Source organism: Pan troglodytes, chromosome 5, assembly GCF_028858775.2.
Source record: "Pan troglodytes isolate AG18354 chromosome 5, NHGRI_mPanTro3-v2.0_pri, whole genome shotgun sequence".
NCBI lineage: Eukaryota > Metazoa > Chordata > Mammalia > Primates > Hominidae > Pan > Pan troglodytes.
The window spans coordinates 31720169-31747409 of record NC_072403.2 but is presented as its reverse complement, the minus strand read 5'-3'; the positions used below and the strand labels follow the sequence as shown (position 1 = coordinate 31747409).

Sequence of the window (27241 nt, the reverse complement as noted above, 5' to 3'; positions counted from 1 at the left end):
ACACTCAGATTAGTGCACTTATCATCCACTCTCATAACCCATGTAACCACTCATTATTTCTACAGTTGTTATTACATATTCACTTGTGTGATACTTTGATTAAAGTTATCTGCCCTCCCGAGACACTGAACTCCTTAATACTGTGTATGGTTTTGATTTCTGCCATCCCCACAAGGTGTGTGTACATTAATATTCATTTAGTGTTGAAATGGTTTTGCTATCTTATGATCCTCCATGCTGCCCATATAGGGGCTTTAACAAAAGCACTACACACATTTCTCCAGACATTTGGAGTGAGGTTAGGGCAGTGTGTGTCTTACATACATCTTTGGGAGACATTTTAGGTTAATGAGGTGAATGTTGAATGGTTCCACATTGAATTGAATCCTACTGAATGGTGCGTGGGATTCCAACAGTCAGAGGGGCAAACGAAGGCAGATATCATGGGTCACTGTCCAAAAGCAGTGCTACATGAAGAACTGTTGGAGGGGCTAGAAGAGACACTGGGCAATGTCTGTTCACTAACATGTTAAAGATCTGCACAAAGCCAAAAAGCAGATGTGGGGCAGAAGTCAAGATGGCCAGAAAGAAGGTAACTGTCCAAAAGCTAACTCTGGAAGCACAGGTATTCCAGAGGCGGCTCTGATTCCAAAGCTGGCATCCACAGAATGCAAGTTGTCTGAAAGAGTTAAAGTGTACTATCTTGCTCCCATTAGTTGCAGACACGTTCATTCGTCTTATCATGATGGAATCATTATTGTTCTTTCCTCCTTGACATTTTTCACCAACAATGGAAAACACTATGCTTTCTGTTGTTTGGGGCTTTCTTTTGAGGACAGCTCAGAGGATTCAAGTTCTGCATGTTGGGCGCAACTCCCTTGTGATTCTCAGTTCTCGGTCCCAAGGTCTGGCTTCCTCTTTTGCTTTGGAAAGAAATTGTCCCCAGCCCCTGATGCTTTTACTAGGATAACAGTGGAAGAGTGGAGAACACAGAAATCTCAACACACCTATGCTTTTAGTAGCTTGCAGTTAAATAACTAGTGTGTTTTCTTCCCCTGTAAAATTTCCAGGCATGGTAAAATCTTTAGCGTTACATAGTCAGGGTCTAGCTAATGGCTTATCAGTCAAGCAGGCATGAAAGAGAAATGTCTGTGAGGGAAAACAATGATGAACTAAGCACCAGGATCTAGCACATCTCTCGGTTTGCTCAGAGGTGGGTGAATGTCTGCTCTTTAGCCCAGTCCTGCACATCTGCTCGGCCAAAGATGAGGTAGAAAACTAGGCCCGATATGTTAACAGCAGCTGAAAGCAAGAAGACATTTCTCCAACCAAACTCTGAATCCTGGAGGCAGAAAATTACAAGTTATTAACGGTCACCCAATTCCTGTCCCTCTTGGTTCAGAAAGGCTTTGGCTCTGTGTCCTCCTGCTCCCTCCCCGACCTCCACTCTGGCTTCCATGGGCTTCCCAGTTGGTCCTAGAATACTCAAGTACATTTCTGCCATGAGTCCAAAGCACTGGGCATTTCCTTGGCTGGAACGCTCCTCCTACAGATACCTATTTGTCTCACACCTTCACTCCCTTTCAGTCCTTGCTTAAGTGTTCTTTTTAAGCAAGTGATTACGGTGAGTCCTTCCTTGATCATTGTAGTTAGAAATTCCACCCCTTGTCCTTTATTCTCCTCTTAGCATTTGCTAAGCATTTGCTATTCTCCTGTTACCATTCAATATGTCATATATTTTACTTTCATAGATTACTTTCTGTTTCTTTTCTACAATATAGGTTTCACAAGGGAAGGAATTGTGTTTTATTCACTTAAATAGCACGTAGCACATACTACTGTTTAATATTTATTGAATGAATGAATGAATAAGTCATTGAATGACAGGAGAAACAAGAGCAGTTTGAGAATTTCCATTTTAAACAACCATTTCCTGACAGTATGCTAGTGCCTGGGAGGGAACTGAAGCTTCAAGAAAAGAGAAGGGACTTGATTTCATAAAGAATACTCTTTCTTTGTTATTCTTCATTTATTTTTCTGATTTACCAGTGAAAAACCACAGGAAAGTCATTCTTTAACTTTCCTGTGGTTTTTCACCAGTAAGTGAATGGTATATGGCAGTGTTTTTTTCCAGTAAATGAAGTATATGGCAGAAAATAAGAATGCCACATACTTCTTTATTCATGTAAAGTTTATACCAGTAAGATTCTTAGGAAACTTAAGAATCTTAAGTTTCTTTAATTCTTAAGTCATCATGTAAATTAGTTTATTTTTGACTACTTTAAAAGCATCTTCTAGGATACAAGGCCGTGCATATGTGAAAAAACCATGCCTCTATAGGTTTCTTTTATGAATATTCATCAGAACATTTGACCTCACCTGACTGATGAAAAATCCAGCAGCAGTAGGAGAGATGGCTCCAGCTATGTGTGCAAAGACTTGCAATAGTCCTTTGAGAAAGCCAGTGTACCTGAGAGAGAGAGATGGTACTCTATTATAACCAAGTATACCTATGTTTGAAAGTCTCAATACCCGAGAGAGGGAGGCAAATATTCCTGTGCAAACAAGGGGTTAATATCAGCTGGTCTGCTGCAACTCTGTGCTTATCTCTGGAGATGACTGGAATTGTGTAAGCCTTGGTGAAACCTGAATGAAATGTACTGACCAATGATTAGTATAATCCTGTGCTAGGGACTGGTACTCCCAAGGGGGTAACCTCTATTAACTTGTCAACATTGTTTATGCAAGATGGTCAGATTGATGGTCTGCACCTGGTTTGTAAGGTTTTTTTTTGTTGTTGTTGTTGTTGTTTTGGCTTCTGCTGTGGAGTCTGATCTTGTAACTTTTATACGCTCCGTGGGTATAAAAGACCCCTCACCAGATGAGACGTCGGCTCCCCTGTGACAAGGGCATCTCTCACATTTCTTGGTGGTTCATTATCTGAAGATGAAGGATGTCCTGTTGACTGGGACAGCACCCTGGGAGCTATGTTTGGAAGTCTCAGTCAACTGTTTTTACTGTATCAGAGACAGATATTTCTCCTGCAGTCCTGTGTCCTTTGCCTTCATTAAAGATTTTCATGAGCATACCCTATAGAATCTCAAGAATTCTTTCAGTGATTCCACCTTAGGCAAGTGCTGCATTCCTCAACAGAGAGAGGTTTGTGTGAGTCTCCCTCAGTTGACTCTGAGCATGGCCACTGACTCCTCTTGTTCACGCCCAGAAAAACTAAGTTCACAATGGTCCACCAGCTTTGAGTCTCTTCCAGGAATTATTTAGATGTAGGATGTAGAGCTGGTGCTGACATTTCCTGCAACCTGTTGTACCTGCCACATTTTACTTTCACATCAGAGTAGATTTAGGGCTGCTAGACTTGAATTGAGTGTCTGAAAGGATGAGGCAAAAGAGGTCCCTACCGAGGAGCAATATCCAAGAAGTTAACAAGGGCTCCTGATTCACAGAAGCTGCTGATGGCAGAAGACAGCACCAAGAAGGTCATGGTCATGCTGTGGCTGGATCTGACCCAGGGCAGGGACACGAGGATCACGGATGGGAAGAGAACCCCTGGGGTAGGAGGACAAACACAGAGTAAACTGAAGGCTGCTCTGAGCTTCCCACGTTCACCCCTGTGTCCAGTCTCTCCCTTACCAATGGCAGTGAAGAGTTTCCTGATGGTGATGAGTCTGAGGATTTTTCTGGAGAGAAGAAAGTCTGCCAGTAGACCTCCAAGGATAATGCAGATACATCCAACAACAAACGGCAAGGCAGACAGGATCCCACTCTGAGGACCAGAGACTAGGTCAGGTGCATGTGCCCTTACCACCCCCACCATGACACAGACAACCTTGGACAGACTGTCCACATTTGCGGCTTTTCTTTATATACGCATCACTTTTAATACAAATTCCATGTTACTATAATGAGCCAATATACTTTTAGTATGTATATGTTCATAGCTCTGCTTGCCAAAAAAAAAAAAAAAAAAAGAACAAGGCTCTCTTTATATATAAAAATCACCTGGAAATAAATATTTAAAAGACCAAAACCCAGTACAAAAATAGGCAAAGGATAATAACAGACAATTTAAAAAAGAAAAGAAGAAAAAAAGAAAAATAAGTGGCTCCTAAACATGTTAAAAGGTATCCAACTTTACTCATAATGAAAGAAATACAAAGTAAAACTATGGTGAGATATTATTTTTCATGGATCAAATTGGCAAAAACACCCATTTTTTTTTTGGCATGCTCTGTGCTAACACTGTGGAGAATCAGGTTCTCACAAATATTACTGGTGCTCTATTGAGGGCAATTTGACAACAAATATAAAAGTTTATAGTGCATTTACCCTTTGACTCAATAATCTCATATGCAGAAATTTACTCCACAGAGGGTTGCACAAAGGTATGAGAAATGAACAAGGTTTTCACTGCAGCATTGCTCAAAGATGGGAAACAATCCAAATACTGCTCAGCAAGGTTCTCATGTACTGATATGAAGATTTCCATGACATATTAATTGGCAAAAACCTAGTATATAAGCATAGCGGCATATTACAGAGTATACTGTTTTGTATTTTAAAAGTTGGGAAAATAAGAATACACATTCATGTATGCTTGCATTCTCATAAAGAAACAAAGAAAGAATATATATAGGAAATTTAGGCCAGCCATGGTGGCTCATACCTGTAATCCCAGCACTTTGGGAGGCTGTAGTGGGAGGATCACTTGAGCTCAGGAGTTCGAGACCAGCCTAGCCAATATAACAAGACCTCATCTCCACAAAAAATTAGCCAGGCATGGTGGTACACTCCTGTGGTCCCAGCTACTCGGGAGGCTGAGGTAGGAGGATTGCTTGAGCCTGGGAGGTCGAAGCTTTAGTGAGCCATGAGTGAAACACTGCACTCCAGCCTGGGCAACACAGTGAGATGTTGTCTCAAAAGAAAGAAAGAAAAAGAAAAAAGACATAGAAAGAATTATCATTGGAATGGGCTGGGATGACAGGGCAGATTAGGAACAGCAATGAAAGAAAGATTTTTCAGTCTTTCTTTTTTTTTTTTTTTAGACAGAGTTTAGCTCTTGTTGCCCAGGCTGGAGTGCAATGTCATAATCTCGGCTCACTGAAACCTCCGCCTCACCAGCTCAAGCGATTCTCATGCCTCAGCCTCCTAAGTAGCTGGGACTACAGGCAGATGCCACAACGCCTGGCTAATTTTTTGTAGTTTTAGTAGAGACAGGGGGTTCACCATGTTGGCCAGGCTGGTCTCAAACACCTGACCTCAGATGATCCACCTGCCTCATCCTCCCAAAGTGTTGGGATTATAGGCATGAGCCACCACACCTGACCCACTCTATGTTTCAATATAGTTTTTAAAAGTTGAACCTTGTTGTTATCAATTAAACTTCTAAACTAAAATTCTATCGAATATAATGCAATGAAAAGGAGACTCCTCTGTTGTATATAATCCAAACAATGGAAAGGATTCAGCACTCACCTGGTTCAAGTAGTTCATTTTACAGATGAGTAAGCCGAGGCAGTCAAGGTTATGTGACTTTGTGAGAAAATGCCCTGAAGGCAATGAGAATCCAGGTCTCTTGACTTTTTAGCCTGGAAAGCTCTGCTTTCTGGTCACTACTTGTCTTTCCATTCATTTTCCCATTTTCCTCTTCCTCAGCCTTGGCCTCTGAGGGTCAAGCCCACCCAGCCTCACACCAAAGACAAATCATTCCCAACAGCCAGCCTCAGGAAGTCTGTTGCTTAGCACTGGACTCCTGCTTATCTGGTGTCCCAATCCCCTGGATTAAGGTTCTGGTTTAATTTCTGGCCCTCCTCCTCTTTGAAAAGACCCAGAGCCACTCCCTCCTGGGGCTTTCTAATCTCAGTGCCTGCAGCCTGCTTGCATGCAGATGCTGACTACTGCTAAGAAGGTCAGCTCTCTGTTGGCTACTTAGCACATTTTCACCAGAGGAACCCAATCAATACGAGAAGGCTTCTTCCTGAGTACAGAGTGAGAGTACAAGAATAACACTGGCTTTGTGAACTGTCACTAACATGCTATGAAATCTGATAGCCACTTTTAAGACATCCATCCAGCAGGAACTGAAAGGCTCCTGTCAGCCATTCAGAGTATCTGTCTATTTTGTGAAAATTCAGAGAGCTGTACACATATACACACTTTTCTTTCTCTATGTTATACTTGAATAAAAATGATTTTTTAAAACAAACATTACTCCACGAATGTCTATGTAAGTCTTATTTGGGACTTTATGTCCTATTAATGTCTTATTTTCAGCATATGTTGTTTATGTTTCTCTGTCACAATTTTCTCAAAGGCAGAATTTGTTTGGTTAATCTTTATTATTTATGCTGCCAGCAGAGCATCTTGTTTGCAAATTTTGATGGGATTGAGTATAAAATTTTTGCACAGGGCCCTTAAAATATGATAAATATGAATAGTATATGAAAATAGTATAATAAAATATGATAGTATATGAAAATCAAACTAGAACCATATGTATCATCCTCCTGCAGTAAGTAGTGAACCACATTGAGATCAATCAGAATCCAAATTAACTAGATTGCATTTCCTATATGGAGGTCCTGCCTGGTCCTAATCCCCCGATTTTGTGACTATGGGACAGACAGAGGATTATATATGAGCTCTCATTATTTAAGCCTTTAAACAGAAGATCAGAATGAGCTTTCTCTATACTTACATCTCTGAGGTTGGCTTGAAGTACCGAGCTGATATACGTTGGTGTGTACGCCATAATGGTATAAAAAAGCCAGTATTCACAGAAATAAGAGACTAAAATGGCCCAGAGTGGTAAGGATTTGATCATAGCCCTAATGGGAAGAGACCAGCCTGGTGAACAGTCCTGGAAGAAAGCACACATCAATGTCCCCTCCATCAGAAGGCAGCTCTCTCTATCACATTCTTCATCTCTGAGACGTCTAGAGGGACATAGAGAAATGTCAGAGGAGTTCCTCAATGTACCTGCTGAGCCAATGAACATACAATGTATCTCTTCTCACCAGCACTGATAAAGGGATGATTCACAGGATCATCATAAATGAGAGGAAACCAGAGAAGACAACAGGCACAGCCAATTCCTCCTAGGAAAAGGGGATCCAGTTAGCACTGGATGGATTGAAGTACTTCTTTCAGTTTGACTCTAAGATGATTCCTGTGGTTGAGAGAGTGACTGGCCTCAGTACACCACTCTTCCTGGCATCTATCCCTTGCATGGCCCTATCATAGGGGAGGGTACTTCCTCACCACTTGACTTTGGCCTTGGCCATACAACTTGCTTTTGCCAATGGCATGGAGGAGTTTCAAGCCTAGGCATTAAAAAGCATTTTTTTAAACTTATCCTCTTGGGTCTTGCCCACTGCTATTGGAAGACTATGCTCCAGCTCATCCATTGACCAAGGCAGATGACAGACACAGAGAGTGGAGCCACCCAGCTGTCCCACAAAGAACCATGGGAATAAATGATTATTGTTTTAAACCACTGAGTTTTGGGAGGTTTTGAAATGCACTATTATTAAAGCTATAGCACCCTTACAAGTTAGTAGTGTGTTTGCCCCACGTGCTTGAAAATGCCCTCACCATTCACGCACCAGTCAGCATCCCTCCTGCTAGTCCTGCTTTGCAGAGTTCCTTTCATCATTAAACCTTTCCGTATCTATCTCTTATCTTCCTCAAAGCACATAAGAGTGAGCAGCAGTACATTATGTGAAATTAATTACCCAATTTGTAGATATGAAATGAAATGAATCCTCAGCAAAGACATTTTTTCTAATATATACATTATTACAGGGTTGGGAATTTAACATTATCAGTATTGAGTGGAAATATGGCCCATCTTCAAATTCCCTTTTTAGAATCTTAAGAAATCTTATGAGCTCTCTTTGTTTGGCTAGCATGTCATTTACAAATTGTTTCACAAACATCATACAGCAGCCACTATACACCAGGCTTTTTGCTAAATTTTGAGAATATAAAATGGTGAAGACACAATTTTGCCATCGAGGAACTTAATCAAGTGCGGAGGGATAGATATGAAAATTAGCAATGTTGCACATTGGGGTTGGAGGATGTTAATATTTATTCAACAAATATTTAGTGAGTTTCTATTGTGTACATGCTCCTTACTGTTTCTCGAAACCATAAGCACAGTAAGATTTTCTTGTTGTTTGAATAATTTTTGTAACCTGCCCTTTCAAAGTTTTCATGATAAAAACTTTAAAGGTTGATATGCTATGGAATCATTACATATTTTATTTTTGGTGAATATATTCACCTGATTTTACAGAGACCCTTGATCTAACAGGCCTGTCCTCTAATGAACACACTAGTGGGACTATAAGGTATTACCATAAACAATTTAGGGGTGCGATTTTGGAGAATGTTTTAAATATTAAACAAACTAAAGGTAACAGCAGCTAGGCAGATTCCAACCACAGCTCCATGAAGGTAAAACTGTAACGTAGTAAAATACTGCCTTTGGAACTTTCCAAGTGTCTTTGGAAACTTTCTGCAGCATCTCTCTGTGTATTATGTCCACTCCTGAACCTCACATAATCTGCCCTGTCCTGCAGTCTCCACTAGTTGATTCTCTACTCTAATTAGTATTTTACCTATGATTAGGTCACAGTCACACAATTTTCTAGCTATGATATTAGATTGGTGCAAAAGTAATTGTGGTTTTTGCCATAATAATAACTGGAGAAATTTTAAAGAATATATTAAATTAAAAAGCATGACTAAAATGTAATCTGACTAAAATAACATTTTCTTTTTTTTTTTTTCTCTTGAGACAGGGTCTCACTCTGTCACACAGGCTGGAGTGCAGTAGTGTGATCTTGGCTCACTGCACCCTCCACCTCCTGGGTTCAAGCAATTCTCCCACCTCAGCCTCCCGAGTAGCTGGGATTACAGGCATGCACCAGCACACTCGGCTAATTTTTATATTTTTAGTAGAGATGGGGTTTAACCATGTTGGCCAGGCTGGTTTCAAACTCCTGGCCTCATGTGATCCACCTGCCTCAGCCTCCCAAAGTGCTGGGATTACAGGCTTGAGCTACCACGCCTAGCCTAAGGTAGTATTTTCAACATTTTATGAGATAATTTGCTCTGAATTCCTTTAGGTCAAATTTAGAAGCAGTAAGGAATGTTATGATGCCTCTAATGTCATAAGATTTTTCTAGCTACACACTCGGGCTGCTGAAACTTAAATGTTAAATGTAGTTGGCTCTGAACACTACCAGCTTTAGCTATGTAAATATCTATATCTATTAGGATTTGGTTAACCATAGATAAATTGCATCACAGAAGTCTCTGTCATAAAAATTGGAGATTTGAAAAGCACACTCACCAAAGATATAGAAGACGTAAGGCCATCCTATGGTCTGGCAGAGGAGACCACCAGCAAGTAGAACAATGAAGGACCCCAGCATTGACCCTGAACAGAAGAGACGAGGATGTTCTGGGTGAAAGGACTCGTCTTGGGGCTCTATGTGCTTTCTACAATGCTGAGTTGCACAGTGAGTGAAGGTATGAGTTTCAAGCCAAACTATCTAGGTTCCTTCACTTGGTAACTATGTGATCTTGGAGAAGTTATTAGTCTATTTGTGTCTGAAATTCCATATGTGTGAAATGGAAGTAATTATATATAGCTGACTTATAAAATTATTTTGAGGATAAGATGAAAATATGTGCAAAACACAAGAATGTTTGGCACATAGTAAGCAATCAGTTCATTCAGTTACAATCAAGTAAGGCAGTATGGGGTAGTGCTTTAAGGAAAGGACTATGAAGACACAGAGATTGATATATAAGATCTTGGTTCTGTTGGCAGGACTTTGCTGAGTTCTCTTGGACAGTGCATGTAAAGTGGGGTTTAGGGTATCAGTTACCTGATCCAGCAATGGTGGTGAGTTGACTCCTTTCCAGTGGGGGAGCCCATTTGACCCAAATTGAATACTGACCAGTTAATACCATAACCTGGGGGGAAAAATTCCATTCTTGGAGATCTGAGGTCATTCTGGAACCTATATTCCACTTATACCTGGAAAACATCTTGGTACCTGGGCTATGCCTTGTACAATCCGGAGGACAATGAGCAAGGCCACTCCCGCATTAGCTGCCAGTGGAATGAAGAGGGTCAGGAATGAGGAAATAAACAAGCCAGCACCAACCACATACTTGGCTCCAAATATTCCAGCCACATAGCCACTGGGGATTGGAGCCAAGAATGAGCCATAGTTGAGGGAGCTGAGGATGATTCCTTGGATTTCAGGACTCCAGTCATATGCAGGGGCCTAGATGACAAAGAGAGTTACTGTTTGTCTTTAGTTGAAGGATTGACAGTTTTCATTGTGAGGACTTGAGAGGCAAAAATTAATTGGCAGTTATCTTTCTTTTTACATTTCTCCAGTTCCTCCAATATACCAGTATCATGTATTTAAAAACCCTAAATATATGCCCAATATACTCTTTCCGCTCACCCTGACACAATTAACCAAAAATTAAAATATAAGAGAGTTCGTAAAGAAACAAAGGCTATAAAGAAGAAAGCATCATAAGCAAGGTAGTAAAAAAAAAAATACGTGGAAGGAAGAAAAAGCAGACAAATCTGTGAAACATATTTTGTAGTGATTTTCATCATTGTAGGGGAAGAATTTATGTCCACTAAATAGTAAAATGTTTCATTTATTCTAACTTAGTCCCTGGTTACACTCATAGACACTAAGTAGGGATGCAATCCCCTTAGATACTTATTATGTTCTTTATTCCTTTCTTTTCTTTCTTTTTTTTTTTTTTTTAAGACAGAATCTCACTCTGTCACCCAGACTGGAGTGCAGTGGCACGATCTCCGCTCACTGCAACTTCTGCCTCCCCAGTTCAAGAGATTCTTCTGTCTCAGCCTCCAGAGTAGCTGGGATTACAGGTGCCTATGACCATGCCTGGCTGATTTTCATATTTTTAGTAAAGATGCCTCAGCCTCCCAAAGTGCTGGGACTAAAGGTGTGAGCCACCATGCTCGGCCTGATACTTAGGTACTTGTGCCATTCCTGGCACATAGTACATGTTCAGTAAATACTTAGTGGTTAAATGAATCTCACTCTTTTATAACTCTTTAAGTCAAATTATTTGAGTCAAAGAAAGAGTCCAGAGTCTCATTAAACTTACCATTGCTTTAAATTCTTTTAGAGTTTCATTCCAGTAGCCCTGGGAGTCAGTGGAGGGCCGTTCTGTGGAGGCATTGGGCTGGCTAGGTGGGGCTGTGTTGTTCACCATAGCTGGGATGGCAATGCTCAAGTTCATTTGTTGGGTGTAAATTGAAAAATTACAGAGCTGCAAGATGAGGGCCAGCCCATGTCGGACTGAACAAAAACCTGAGAGGAAAAGGGCATGAAAAATCACAATCAGAATGCTTTTCTCCCACTCTCCCTAAGTCTGGAAGAAGGAGAAGATTGGTATCTGTCTGAGATGCAGAAATATAGGGAGAGCAGACATTCCTCTGTAGGTGTGTAGTGGAATTTTGTCCCCCTGGGAGGTAATGGGGGAGGTGGCTCCCTCAGAAGCATTTCTCAGAGACTTGAAGAATGTGTGGAGTTGGTCAGAACAAGCATTAGGGGAGAGCTTTTTAGGCAGGGCTCTGGGATGAGAAGATTAGAATAGGAATGGGAAGAAATGGATTTAGAGAAAGAATTGGCTGGGAGCAGTGACCGATTGGGTATGGACAGTGAGAGAGAGGAAACTGCTGGAGATGACTCCCAAGTTCCCTGCTTGGGCAGCTGGGATAGCTGGGAGTGCCATTTATAACCAGGAAACATGGAAGATTAGCTTGTCTGGGGCTGGGGAGAGATGAAACTTGAAAGATAGGCTATGGTTAGATCATAGAAGTATTTAAACTTCATCTTAATACTATAATCTATGCTTACACAAAATTTGCTAGTGTTCCATAGGAGCTCTGGGGATATCCCTGTGGTTGAGTCCATATACATTAGTTTGACAACAGTGGGAAGAATTCATCCACTATCCCTGTAGAGAAATCCCAGAGGTAATGTATGATCACAAGGTATGAAGATCCCATTTTCTTGGTTCCTGAAAGGGAGCAAATGCTCTTGGAATGGACAGCATGGTTTCATTTTGTGTAGTAATGCTCTTGCTAAGTTCTAGCTCTTACCTTTGGTTCAACTCTGAGAGCATTTAGTTCCCCATCCCCAACCCAGCCAATGCACCACCCATGAAAATCTACATTGGAATTTTGATCAGTCATATTGATATGACAGATTAAATTAAGAAGGATTGCCACATTTGTAGGATTGTCTTCTAGTCAAGAAGAGATACCTACCCATGTACCAGTATTGGTCTTTTACTCAGTCCGAGGTGGAATTTTATAGTTATCTTCAGTTAAGGCCTTCACAAATTTTGTAAATTACTTTTTATTGTTGTGTAACTGTTCTTTTTCCTATCATATTCATCAGCTTTTCCCCCATTGAGTTTTGATTCAATAAAGAAAGACAAATTATGGACAAATAATGAAAAATATAGTTGATTATGTTTACCGTTTGCAACACATATTTCATTCTCCTGGGTAATTTAATTCACCAGCATTTTCAAAAAAATGGACAAAGCAGGAATGGTAAGAATGGGCACCTCAGCTATATTTGCATTTACTGAGAATGCTTCTCACATTACACCACTAGGTATGCTGCTAGTTGTTGGTGTGACATGTCCTTTAATTATATTAAACTACTCTGTTCCTACTTTTAAATATTTTTATGGGGATACATAAGTTTTATAAAATGTATTTTAATCCTAGAATCAGACACCTGCATTCCAATTCCAGCTTGTGTGGTCTACTTATAGCTGTGTATTCTGGGGCAAGGTACTGAGCTCTCTGTGGCCCCCAAATTTTGCCTGAAAAATGAGATTAATAATAGAGTCTACCTCAAGGCACTGTGATAACAACTGAATAAGTTTATGTAAGTTTATTATAATTATAATAGCCTACCACCTTCGTATTATTGGGATGATCTCTTCTTATTCTTAATAGGCTATTACAAAATTTAAAAACATGATGTATTTTGCTAGCATTTTAGCTGGAATTTTATCTAGTATATATAGTTGAGCTTAAAATGTTGTTTATGTACATATGTATGTGTTATTTTTTGCTATACTAGCTTTGTTCTTTTTTAAAAGTTATAAGCTTCCATCTCAATCTGTGATCTGAAATGTTTTAGGTACATAGCCATTTTTCTTAATAAATTTTTAATTTTAGGACAGTTTTAGATATATAGAATTGTTGAGTTCCTCTATATCTCACACAAAATTTCCTGTTATTAACATCTTATGGTGCATTTGTTGCAATTAATAAACCTGCAGTTATATATTATTAACTACTAAAGTCCACAGTTTATTCAGATCTCTTAGTTTTTAACTAATGTCCTTTTTCTGTTCCAGAATCCCATATAGGGAGCCACATTACACTTAGTTGTCATGTCTCCTTCGGCTCTTCTTTGGTATGACACTTTCTCAGACTTACCTTGTTTCTAAAATGTATTCTAAATACTTTGTAGTCTAAAATGTCTAAAGACCTTGATAGTTTTGAAACGCACCAGTCAGGTGTTTTGTGGGGCATCCCTTAATTGAAATTTGTCTGATATTTTTCTCATGATTAGACTGGGATTATGTGTTTTTGAGAGGAAGGCCATGGAGGTAAACTCATTCTCATCACATCATATTAAGGCCACACACTGTCAACAAGACTTCTTACTGTTGAGTTGATCTTGGTGCCCTGGCTTGAGGTAGTGTTTGTCAGGTTGCTCCACTGTAAAATTACTCTCTTTTTTCTTTTTCTCCTTTTAATTTTTTGTATGAATTAATATGTACAAATGTACTCTGGAAGAAGTCACAAGCACCAGTCACACTTAAGGAGCAAGGAGCTAAGCTCCATCTTCAGAAGGTAGAGTGCTATATGAACTATTTGGAACTCTTCTGCACAGGATAAATAGGCATTTTCCTCTCCTTAAAAATCTCATATAATTTTTCTAGTGAAACTACTAGAATATATTTGTTTGTTTCTGTGTTTGTTTTAAAAGGAATAACTTTTTGACAATTTTCTTCACTTCTTAGTTGTTTTTTGACATGTATAATTTTTTCTTTATTCATATTTATAAATTAGAAACATAAAAATGTGTAATTCTTAGAAATAATAATTTCTAGAAAATTATAATTAAATTATATTTTAAATATTAAATTTTAATAAGTTAATTATGATTATGTAATTAAAGTTTTTATAATTATAAATTATAATTCCTAGAAAATCATTTACTTATGTACTTTCCCTATAATTAGCATATTATACATTTTCAATGCTTCTGTCTCCTATTTTCTCATAATTGCTTGTATTTAATCTCTCTGCTTGATTAATCTGAGTAGTGGATTGTTTTATTGCCTTGAATAGCATCATTTTTATCAAAGAACCAGCTCTTGTATGTATTTTTAATCCAATTTTTTCATGATTTGAGTTCACATTATTTTCTATAAGTTGTCTATTTCATTTTTCTATGTAATTTCCTTGAAGTTGTAGGCTCAGTGAATTGGATGTTTAATTAACTAGTTTTCATTTTTTATTACACAATCTTTGTTTTCTTCCCTTTCTCAAATCTACCTTCTCCTTGCTGCTACTAATTCCATTTTAACTCTGCAGTGACATTTTTTTCCTCCTTAGTTTCCTTTCTCATCCATATTGGGACTTCTTCCATATTCTTCTGTTGATTTACTTCCTACACTCTATGTTTTATTATTATTGTTATTGTCATTATTGAGAACTTTAAGAAATTGAAGATGAAAATATTCCTCAATTTCCCCGTAATAACGTAAGCACAGCAGTGTGATGTAAAAGCTAACAACAGCTGGTTTAAATCCAGCTGCTACCTCTTTGTGCCTGGATGATTAAGATGTGTTACTTCATCCCTCTGTGCCTGAGCAGGCTCCTACAAAATGGGGATGATGCTAGTAGCACTTTCCCTGAAGGATCGTTGTGAGAATTCAATGAATTAATACATAAAGACTGCTTAGAACAGTGTCTAACACAGGGCATGCACTCATTATGTGACAGCTATATAATGAACTGTTATCTTTCATAAGTGTACCTGTCAATTTCTTTTTTTATCTAACACATGCCTTATCTTATTCTTTCCTTTGTGCAAACATATTTACGTAGGTTCCTTGTAGTCCACCCCTACAGCCTTGGACCATAAAAGCCAGTTGTGTGTGACTTTGTTCTCACATTTTGAAACCCCTGCACAGGGCCACCCATGCTGGTTTGAGGCCCAGCTGTGATGTGGTGGTGTATGTGGGTGGGCTGGTGGCAGGGGTGGGGAGGAGGAGGTAGGGAATTCTTTCACCAATTCAAGGGAAGCTAACTACTGTACCATTTTAATTCTGCAATAACATTGTATAATTTGAGAGAAAGCCTTCCAAATTTCCAAGTTGATTTCTGCAGTTACTCATATTTTCCTCTGCTTTGTAGCACTGGCCCCTGATCCTAAATTGCAGATCAGAAAGGCCAGTGAAGTGTGAGGGGAAAGCTGCAGGATGTGGACCCATGCACGCTTCACCCAGCACATCCCAGCACTGCAGACCCTTGAGGGGCTCATGGGATCTGTGGTCTGCCCAGCTTCTGGACACTGCCACTCCAAGCTGAGGAGCACAAGCTGAAGCTCCACAGCATCCTCTTTGTTCTTCCTATAACACTGCACCATGCCTCAAGGATGGGAGTTTTATGAGCTCTTGGCTCCTCTCTCAATTTCTTCCAAATTGTATTAAATCTGTCTGCAAGATTTAGAGTTTGTAGTGTGTGGTAGGAATAATTCCTTAGTTTCAATCTAGATGGAAGTACTTTCTCAAAGTGTTGTGCTTGTTTTATTCATTTCCATGGCTTTCAGAAGGGGATGTTGTTGTAAATTGTCCTTCAGATGGCATTCTTCCCCATGGTGGGGGGCAGTATATCTTTCCTGCAGGCATTTGATATGGAGAAAGGATACCGTCCCTGATATTGTTCTCAGTGCCTTTCCCACCCTTCTCTAGTCTCCACAGTAACAGAGGGACAAATATCTGGAAGCTACAATCCTCAGGATTCCATTCAGATTCCACAAATGAGGGCATTCTGGCCCAAGGTGGCAGGCCGAACTCAATGAGAAACCACTATGCTCTGGAGGCAGCTGCAGGTGGATAAGTGAGGATCAGTCATGTTAGACATGGGATTTCTGCCTATGACTTTAGGGTGTCTTCCTGAAAAATACCCACTTTGTGATGCACATGGCTGGGATCATTGGCAGTGTCATGTCCTGGATTTTCTGAAAGTAACCAACCTGACTTTTGCTTCCCTAGCCTTCCAACGTCTGTGGAATCTTCCAGTCCCCTATATTAATCTTCTTTCTTCTCAGAAATACCTAGATTTGCTTTTGATTTTGTGATATAACCCTGACTGATACAGAAAGAAGCTCATGGACTTCTGGGGGAAAAGGGGATCAGAAGGTCAAAGTGATGTCTGTCTACAGCCTGGCCCCAGAAATCCCTAACTGAGACTGATAGAGAAAAACTACTGATCTTCAGGCAGAACCTGAAGGCCCAGCTTTTTTCACTCAAGGTTTCTGGGTTATTGGAACAGTTACTTTGCATAAGCAGGTGACCAGATAATGGGGGAGGGGGCATTTCTCCACATCCCATGGAACACCTGGATTCAGCTCACTGAGTGCCTTAGAAACACAGCAAAGATATGAGTGGCCTTTGGAGATGGGGGTACTGGTACCCAGAGAAAGCCCCAGCAGTGCCCTGGGATTCTAATACAGAAGATCCAGCCATGTCCAGTAAGCATGAGCCAGAGAAGGAGATGAGAATAAAACTGATGTTGGACACCAACTGACAAAGCACTCTGCAAGGTTTATTCCTAAGCATTTGTGAGAAATACTTGGATACACAACAAAATAACTTGGTAAGGCTTGGAGGAGTAGCTGGGGTTCTGCTTTATTAGGTAGGATGAGACTACCAAAACAGGATGAGTGTTAGTAGCATGATGCTGCTGTTTGAAACAACAGGCCAGGGTAAAGTGGGTTACAAAGTTGTTGTCTGATATAGTTATAGCCTGGAGTAGTGACCAGAGGACTGGGTGGCATGGTAGGCCAGATGTTGTAGGAGACTATAGAAGGAACCAGAAAGACCATAGAAGTTCCACTTTAGACAAATTATAAATGAACTTTCCAATGACTGCCCAAAGGTGGGCTGAGGAAGGGACACTATGTGAGTGGTAATAATAAGCTCATAAATGGCAAAATCAGGATTGGAAACTCAAGCATTCTGATTTCTGACCTGTGCTTTTACCCAGTATGCCATACTGCACCTTGGTAAAATTTTACACATAAGTTCTTCGTATTATTAATTTTGAGGGAGAGACAGAATGATAGGATAAAAGAATTTGGCCAATGGTATAGTCTAGTAGACTCTGAAATCCTTAGAAACAGATGAGACCTTCAGCCGAGACTACTGGAATAGTATTCGTTCTGGGTCAAATGGTGACTAGTTGTAGGATGAGTACTAACATGCACATTTCCTGATTTCTTCTGTGATGGTTGAGATTAGGAGAAATCTCTTTTCTTGAAGATATGCATAATTCTTAACAGACAAACTGGCTAAAATGTTGAGTATTACAAAGCATTCCATCTTGGTTAGGGTTTTGCCTTTTGAAGTCATTATCTTATGAAATGACTATATCCTTAAAAGAATTAATGGATAACATAGTTATAACTCATTAAGCATTTAGGGTAAAATAAGATGTTCTACAGTTTCCCTTAATGCATATTATAAAAAGCATGATGTTGTAATATAGATAAGAGAAAGGGAGAAAGGTGACTTCTATGACATGGTAGAAGCGAAAAGCCCATTTTGGGGTTCGGGGTCAGGTCTGGATTTAACATGAGCAGAGAGATCTAATAGGACATGTCTTGGACTTAGAATCAGACAAGCCAAGGTTGGTTTCTATATTTCCTACTTAGAACCTGTTCTGATTTTTTTCCTTCATCTCTAAATAATGTCATGATACCTGCCTGTCTTATATACCTTCAAAGTTTCTTATGAGAAATGAAATAATTATCAATAACAATGTATAACCATATAGAATTATTGGCAATTGGTGGTAGCAAGGAAAATGATGTGTATCAACAAAAGATGCCACAGATCCTAGTTTTATTTAGTACCACAAGTTACAGTGCCATAGATCCTAGTTTTATTTACTACCAGATTACTGTGCATGATTTTACCTTTCCTGGAGCATTCCTCTTGAGCCACGTTTAAATTGCCATCACTGGAAATGTCCCCCACTGTAGCCTTGACATCTGGTCCGGTAGACATTTTGGTTCTCTCTTCCTAGGGACTGGCATTTACTTACTGAAATAAAAAGAATACAAAAGCAAATACAGGGAGAATCTTATATGATATTACCCCAATTCTTTCTAAGAACTAGGAGCAAATGTTGCTGTATAAGAAAAGTGGTAGATTAGGGTTTATGAAAACTAACTTGTCATCCTGGCTCTATCACTAATCAATTGGTTGGTCTTTGAAAGGTTGCAGTTTACCCTGGGTCTTAGTATTTATATCTCGCAAGTGAGAAATCTGGCCTGGATTGCCTTCATAAATTGTAATATCCTTTCTAGTTCTGTGTTCCCATGTCTCTAAATTGATACTAGTATCAAATGGACATGAAAACTTGACAACCTTATTTGAAATTTCATCTAGGAGATTCCAGTGGATTAAATTACCTGAAAAACTATTATAAACACCTATACATATTACATAAAATATAGCAAACACCCTTTTACGTAGCTGCAAAGACAGTAGGAGATATCTCCACCGAGTTAGATGTCTGTGCTAACTTCAGTGACCATGAGATTGTGTCACAGAGGCATCAATTTCAGTGATGTGGGGGCCTGAGATCTAAGTGCCTGTGGGGATGAAGGATGAAGCCTTAGGCCCATGCCAGGGAGGCGATTATAAGGGAGATTCTAATATAGAGTCAGATGCCTCACAGGGGTTCAAAACTTGGTTACAGAGGCTCTTCCCCTTTCAACAATAACAGTGACAACCCTCTTTGTCCTGAGTTATGGTTTGAAAATAAAGTACTTCACCTGAAAATTGTGAAAGTTCATATCTAGGTTATGGAGAATTGAGGGTTGGAATTCATACTGTCTTCATTGTCTGAGAACTCATCCCCAGCTAAAAAACTGACCAAAGAACCAAGCCCAGTCTGATTCACTCAAAACAGATTACACAGAATTACTGCAGATGAAGCTCTATATATTATGAGCTCAAAATAAAAAATTATAAACACTCAAAGAAGTGATCCATCCAAAACAAGTTTTCAGACTCAATGTGTAGCAAAATTAAACTACTGAGAACTTCCAAAAATAGAATAAACTGACAAAGACATTATGTAAGTATGCTTTAAATAATTGAAGAAATAAAATAGGGACCCTAGAACATAAAAAGATACCAAAAAGAATAGGCAGATTTAAGAAAGATACTACTTGAAATACAAAAAAAATTAGGCATTAAAATTTGAAACTAAGTGACTAGACATAGCTAATGAAAGAATTAGCAAAATCAACGGTAATGAGCTATGTAAATTGTACAGAATAAAGCTCAGTGAGATGATGAAGGATGACAGCAAAGTTAAGAACCTGGAAAATGGAGTGAAAAGGTCCAATGTATGTCGAATAGGACTTCTAGGAGGACAAAATAAAGAGAACTGAGAAAAGGCAATTCTTTAGGAAATAACAAATAGGAATTTTTCAGAAGAGATGAAACCACAAGATTTCTCAGATTCAGGAATCAAAATGAGTCTCAAGCTAGAGAAATGAAATGAAATTTACACCTAAACATATTTAAGGATACTGCAGGACACAAAAAGAACAAAACTTATTTATAATAATAGATACCATAAAAGATCACTTATAGAAGGGGAGAAATTAATTACAGCATTCTATCAGATATGGAGTAGCATTTGTTCAACTTCTTCAAGCTAATAAAAAAATAAAATACAGTAAATTGGTAAAAAGTAGGAAACTATTGGAATAATATATGAATATAGATTAAGAACAAACATGGGAAAATGTGCTTCACTTCACTATCAAGGACATGGATATTAAAAGAACCAGATCCTATTATTTCTTACCTATCAGTTTTCATAAACATTTTAAAAGACTATGATCACCAAGCTTAGGCAAAAATGTGGGGAAATGAGCTATTGTTTGAGGGAGTCAAGCTGCATCCTCCCACTTGTATTGCTGCTTCATGGTGTGTACCAGAGACTAATAAGCACAGCCACACAGAATAATATGTTTCAGGACATTCCTTAAAGCAATATTTGTAAAAGCAAAAAGTCAGGAGCTAACTAATGATTATTTAATATTTGCATAGTTAAATGCAGATATTCTCTGAACTACTATACAGCTATCAAAGAATTGGATACATATATAAAAGCATATAAAGATTTAAAAGACAGGTAAACAACCAAGTATCTACAGTCTTCAAGAGACTCACCTAACATCTAAGGATTCACATAAACTTAAGGTAAAGAGGTGGGACTAGATATTCCATGCAAATGGACACCAAAAGGGAGCAGGAGTAGCTATTCTTTTTTTGTTTGTTTGTGTTTTGTTTTTTGAGATGGAGTCTCACTCTGCCGCCCAGGCTGGAGTGAGGAGTAGCTATTCTTATATCAGACAAAACAAACTTATAAGCAACAGCAGTTGAAAAAGATGAAGAGAGACATTATATAACAACAAAAGGACTACAAGAAAATATCACAATCCTAAATATATATGCACCTAACACTGGAGCTCTTAAGTTTATAAAACAATTACTACTAGACCTAAGAAATGAGATAGACAGCAACATAATAATAGTGGGGGACTTCAGTACTCCACAGACAGCACTAGACAGGTCATCAAGACAGAAAGTCAGCAAAGAAACAATGGACTTAAACTATACCCTAGAACAAATAGACTTAACAGATATTTACAGAACACTCTACCCAACAACTGCAGAATATACATTCTATTCATCAGCACATGGAACATTCTCCAAGACAGACCATATGATAGGCCACAAAACAAGTCTCAACAAATTTAAGGAAATTGAAATTATATCAAGTACTCCCTCAGACCACAGCGGAATAAAATTGGAAATCAACTCCAAAAGGAACTCTCAAAGCTGTGCAAATACATGGAAATTAAATAAGCTGCTCCTAAATGATCATTGGCTCAACAATGAAATCAAGGTGAAAATTTAAAAATTCTTTGAACTGAACGACAACCGTGACATAACCTATCAAAACCTCTGGGATACAGCAAAAGCGGTGCTAAGAGGAAAGTTCATACCATTAAATGCCTACATCAAAAAGTCTGAAAGAGCACAAATAGACAATCTAAGTTTACACCTCAAGGAACTAGAGAAACAAGAACAAACCAAACCCAAACCCAGCAGAAGAAAAGAAATAACCAAGATCAGAGCAAAACTAAGTGGAAATTGAAACAAACAAACAAAAAATACAAAAGATAAATGAAACAAAAGGCTGGTTCTTTGAAAAGATAAATAAAATTGCCAGACCATCAGCGACATTAACCAAGGAAAAAAGAGAGAAGATCCAAATAAGCTCAATTTGAAACAAAACGGGAGATATTACAATTGATACCAGAGAAATACAAAATATCATTCAAGACTACTATAAACACCTTTACGTGTGTAAACTAGAAAATGTAGAGGAGATGGATAAATTCCTGGAAATATAAAACCCTCCTAGATTAAACCAGGAAGAAATAGAAACTCTCTCTGCAAAGGAATGGGGAGGGTAGGAACGGCCATGCAGGCGTTGAACTTTGTCTTTGGTGTTTACATGTGCTACAACAATAATGTAATTTGAATTATTACTGTAATTAAAAATAAATTTCAGGGACACAGGTAGGCTGAGATGAAAAAGGTGAGAATGTTTTTAGAGACAGTTGCTGGTATTCTCTGTCAGGTATTCACTCTCACTCCAGGAAAGAAAGGAGGAGGGCACTGCCCCGTCACTTCAAGTCAAATTATAGGAGCTGCCTGCAAGGGGGTCATTCAGGGAGCTTGACATATGTCCCCTATGTGTGTGTGCATGTGTGTGCGTAAAGGTGAGTGACACATGCCTCAGAATCTAAGGGCATGAGGTGGTGACTCTTGGTCTGAGGCTGCAGAGCACAGCAAAGGTCTACACCACACTGGAGGCTGTGATACGTCCCACGGCAGCAGAGGTGAAGATGCACAGGTGGAGACCAGCAGGTCCCTTGTGAACCAGATACGGATGACTCAGGAAAAATCCAGTTTACAATCTCTTAAATGACAACTGTCTGGAGAAGCCACACGACCCCAAAAGACAGGGCGGACTGCCTGATGCCCAACACCTGAGAAAGGAACCCTAACTGCTGAGTTAGTGAACACATATCACCCCTGACATGGGAGGACTGGTGGATGCCCCCAGTGGGGTACAATAAAGGATTCAGCATTGAACATTCATCCAACCCAGAGACCACCAATGCCAGGTCACAAGAGCTCCAGCTAAGAAAGACACTTCCTGCTTCTTGCTTCTAACTCCCTACCCACCAGCCCTGGAAAGATCAGAAGCCACAGCTAGCAAGAGGGGTGAGAGGAGTTGCTGACAGAGAAAGGGATCAAGAAACCAACCAAATGATCCCTTCCCTCCCCAGGCCCAAACTGGAGCAGCGGGTTGGGGGGCAGGGGAAAGAAGGTATACTTTTAGATCAAGTTTGGAATTTTCTGGTTTTCACTGGACTGGACCTATTAATTAAAAAATGAGATTATTTGAAGACTACAAATAAGCAATAAATCTATTACTACTGACAATGATCAGAGAAGTTACAGCACCAAGCAGATATAAAGTTACAGCACCAAGCAGATGTAAAGGAATAAAATGTAAAGGGATAAGCAGTAGGTGCTGGTGAAATGAAATCATTTTCCATGTGCTCTCTGTGAAGGACTATTCTTATTAATATAAAAGAAAATAGACCTGATCCTTTGGTGCTATTGTGTTTAAAGATAAGTGGAAATGTTATGTAACGTACCACTAAAGCTGGTAAGTAAGCAACTGACAGAGAAGTTGCCTCAATGATGTCATTCAAAACCACAGATGTTAGACCATGGAACCCTCTAGTCTGCACTGGAATTCGAAAACACACTCAAAATTGAATTGAAATCCAAACAAATACTCATTGGCAAATGGAATGGTTCTGGTAATTCTGAAAAGAAACTTGGTAAAATGAGGGGACTGAATAGTCTGCTGGAAAAATAATTTGCTTATCATTTATTTTCACACCTCAGGGCAATTAGTTGAATTGAAAAAATCATATCAGTCACAAGAACTAAAGACATAGCTTTCAGGGCAACATTTTTTTCCACAAGCTATACCCACACAGACTCTTCGAGTGTTCCAATGTCTAAGAGTTCACTGGCCGCAAGTTCATTCATTGATTCAGTAAACATTTATTGAATCAATGAATGCAATGTTGTGCTTTCATAGCTCCATCTCCTGCATGACTGAAGAACTTAGTTCTCATTAAATTGCCCTCTCCTTTTACTTATTATAACCAGAAATCAATTGCCAGTTTTTTCAGTAACGGGCGATAATGGTTTTGCGGGCGTTAATGAGAGCAGTGGGAACAGACAGCCGAGGGTGAAGGGAGGACAGCGCTGTTGTGGGGACAGCGTGATGCAGGCACGGACAGTACACCTGCGAGAAAGTTACATCCCAGGAGGGGCACATATGAAAAGAAAGAAGTAAGAATGCCACATGGTATGAAAAAAACAAGAGTAGCATTGACAGCAACTAGGTCGTTAGCATCAGGAGAGGAGGGCAAGCACTCTGCCTAGTCTAACCACTTACCTAGTGTGGTTGTGTGAAATGTTTATATTTGAGCTGAAACGGGAACACTGAGAAGGAGACAGCGCTGAGCAAGAACAATTCCAGGCAGAGGAACCAGCAAGTTTGTCACGTTTTTCTAGGCAGAAGGTAGTCCAACATGGCGATGCAGAGTGAATGAGGAGGTTAATGGTAGGAGATGAGATCAAAGGGGTGGGCAGGATGGTCTCGATCTCCCAAAATGGCCAGACCATTTTGGGTCCTATAGGCCTGGTAAGGGGACTGGATCTACTATGACCACTGTGTGGCACATGGGCTGTAAAGGACAAGATTGAGAACCAAGAGACTGAACAAGAAGTTGTTTCTTCACCTGCACAAGTGTTGATGGTGGATGGGCTAGGCTAGCTGTGGTGAAAAAGACCACATTCAGGACCTGTTTTGGAGATATGCCACTAAGACTTGCTAATGAGGTGTATATGGGAATGAGAGAAAGGGAAGACTCATCAGAGACTTCTAGACTTATGGCTTGAGCAAATGAGTGAATAGTGTTGCACTCAAAGAAGTTGGCGAAATGAGCAGGGAGGGCAGCAGGTTCCAGAGGAAAAGCAAGAACTTTATTTTGGACACTTGGGGTTTAGACTCCTGTTAGACCCAGAAGGGAAGATTGACAGGTAAGTTTTGTGTCTGTGAGTCCATAGCTAAGAACAGAAGGGCCTTTGTAGAAATATAAATGTGTGAGTCATCAGCCTTATCTATTTATTTTGAAACCAGGTAAATGAGGAAAAAAACAGCAAAGAAATGGAGCCAGCCATTCTTATATCAATTTCTCATCAGTTTTTCTTGCCAAGACTGCTTGTGTCTGTTCTTTTTGGATTCATATGCACCCTGTTCCTCTGTTAGTTATCAGTTCACTGTAGAATGAGACTTTTCCTTAAGGTGCTGTGCAGAGCTATTAACAGCTCAAATGTCATCTTATGTGGTCTCAGCACTGAACATTTTTCCTCCTTATGAGAAACAGCCCATGGCTCTTATTCACAGTTTGCAAATAAAGTCCTCTGCCCTAAACTCTTCATCATTAACTACTTCCCAAAGCCATATTAGATTTCATTTATTTTGCTTTCCCATAAATTTGCTGGAACCAAACCAGAACCATTTGGTTTTCATTAATTTTTTAGGCATGATGAAAATCTTCCTCTCTGAGAATTCAGTATTGGCATTTATTGTCTCACTGTGGATTTGATCAATGCTTAAAAAAATTAATGTATTTCACAAAAACAATCCAAATATATCATTTAGTTTCTCTCTGTCTCTTCCTCTCTCTTTCTTCCTCTGTGTGTGTGTGTGTGTGTGTGTGTGTGTGTATGTGTGTGTGTCTGTCTGTCTGTCTGTCTCTGTTCAGCTATACTTTTAGAAAATTTCATTCTCTTGAATTAATTCCCTGTAGTTCCAGGGCTCTTAATGCAACATCCCTTCTCACTTACCAGAATTATCTCAGGACACAGGCATTCTCTTCTCCACTCCCACAATCTCTGCCCCTAAACAGCAAATTAAGCTGCTCTCTAACGGAAACAGACCCATTCCCATCATCTCAAAAGCAGAATATTAAGGGTAAAAGTTTGAAAGCTAACTAACCTGAGGGAGGAAGAGTGCAGGATCCTCATTCCTTTCAAATAAATTTTCTAAGCTCTTTGCAATTGTCTAATTCTGGGAGGTAAATAATTACCCAAAACCTTTAGCCCTTATGTTACCAGCTTGGAGAATTTTATTGGCTCAGTGGTTTAATTTTTAACTTTACATTTTATTGTTTGATTGATAAGCAAATCAAGCTCATTAAATCTTCCTCATGCTTCAAGCCCAGCTGAGGTCACCTATGTCTTCCCTCATCCTTAATCAGAATCAATGTCCCTTCTTATAAGGATCCTGACACCCCACATGTTTCACTGACAGCACTGTCCCCTTCTGGGGTCTCTCAGAGTTATTATAATCTTCATGGAGATGGGGTATATTTTGCCCCTTTTGAGTCCCTTTTCCACCATCCTGCTGTTTAATAGAACTGAGCTTTCCAAAGAGGAGAGACTTAATACATTTTGGTCGACTTGAGTGATTTTTATGGTTTTCTGATTGTAATTTTTTGCACAAAGGCCATTGAGTTTTCCATGAAAATTAACTCTGTGATTCTCCTCCCTTTTATGGCAAAACATTTCAGAAGACTCATACATATTTGCATTCTGGTTCCCTACCTCTAGTTTTCTCATGAATCCATCAGCAACAAGACAGCCCTTAGCAAAGCCATCACCAGCCTCTCTGCCAGCAAATCCAGTGGTCACATCCCAGGCCCCATCTATCAGTGCTTGACAGATTCCACCACTCGTTCCTTCTTGATGCCTTATTTCATTTAATTCATTCAGATCTGATTTTCCTCGTGTCTCATTGGTTGTTCCTTGTCAATACGTTTTGCTGAATCCTTATCTTTTCTCTGGTTTCTAATGTTGATATGCCTAAGACTCTGTCCTTGAACTTCCTCCCTATCTAAACTCGCTCCCAAGGAGATCTCAGCCAGTCCCCTTTCCTTTCACACCCAATTCTGACCTCTTCTCTGAGCTTCGACTTCAACTTCATCCATCTCTCCTTGAGTACCCATTAGGTATCTCAGTCTTATGACTGCAAGCAGAACTGAATCTCCCTCCAACCCTACTCCTGGCCCAGGATCCCCCATCTTGGTTAATGGCATTACCATTTCCCTGTTAATCTTGCCCAAAAAAAGTCAGCCTTCATTCTATACTTTCCATCAACATTAATTCCAACAGTATGTTCTATCAGTTCCACCTTCATCTCTTTCCATTATTTTTTATTTTCTCCATTCCTATCACAATCATCTATCACCAGGGTAAATAAAATGATTATTTACCTGGCCCCACTGTTTCCATTCTCTCTCTTTTAATCCACCCCACATAGCAGGCAGAATGTTGGAAATGTACATATGATCATGTTACTTACTGGTATAAAAGTCTTCCAAAGCTTTCCCAGAGAACCTAGGAGAAAAGAGAGCAAATTCACCTTCCTGAAGGTGCTCCAACACCTTACATCACCTTGGACACACCAACCTTACTGACCTCTGCCCTGCTGTTCTTCCCTCACTAAATTCCAACCAGTTCTGCCTCGTCCATGAAGTTCAAGGCCTTTACACTTGCAGTTCCTCCTGTCAGTGATGCCCAATTCCCCAAGATGATTACCAAGTGTTTTACCAGTGTTGTTAGAAAAGTAAAA

The 27241-nt window shown here is 39.5% G+C and overlaps 2 protein-coding genes across 5 annotated transcripts in view; one reads left to right on the top strand and one right to left on the bottom strand.

The window, feature by feature from the left end:
• Window positions 1-27241, top strand: part of SLC17A1 (solute carrier family 17 member 1) — a 166351-nt gene that overhangs the window by 51745 nt on the left and 87365 nt on the right. The window lies entirely within an intron of this gene.
• On the bottom strand, window positions 512-25677 carry SLC17A4 (solute carrier family 17 member 4). Of its 2 annotated transcripts, none has more exons than XM_001172360.3 (12): window positions 25607-25677; window positions 18333-18459; window positions 11194-11399; window positions 10089-10322; window positions 9918-10005; window positions 9377-9463; window positions 6994-7112; window positions 6713-6874; window positions 3649-3781; window positions 3417-3564; window positions 2380-2470; window positions 512-1342 (listed from the first exon to the last, which is right to left on the bottom strand). In XM_001172360.3, the coding sequence occupies exons 2-12, from the start codon at window positions 18421-18423 to the stop codon at window positions 1208-1210; spliced, it is 1494 nt and encodes a 497-aa protein (XP_001172360.1). In that variant the 5' UTR covers window positions 18424-18459; window positions 25607-25677; the 3' UTR covers window positions 512-1207. The 2 variants fall into 2 exon arrangements, with proteins under 2 accessions (XP_001172360.1, XP_016810502.1); XM_016955013.2 differs by lacking the exon at window positions 25607-25677 and adding an exon at window positions 25456-25589.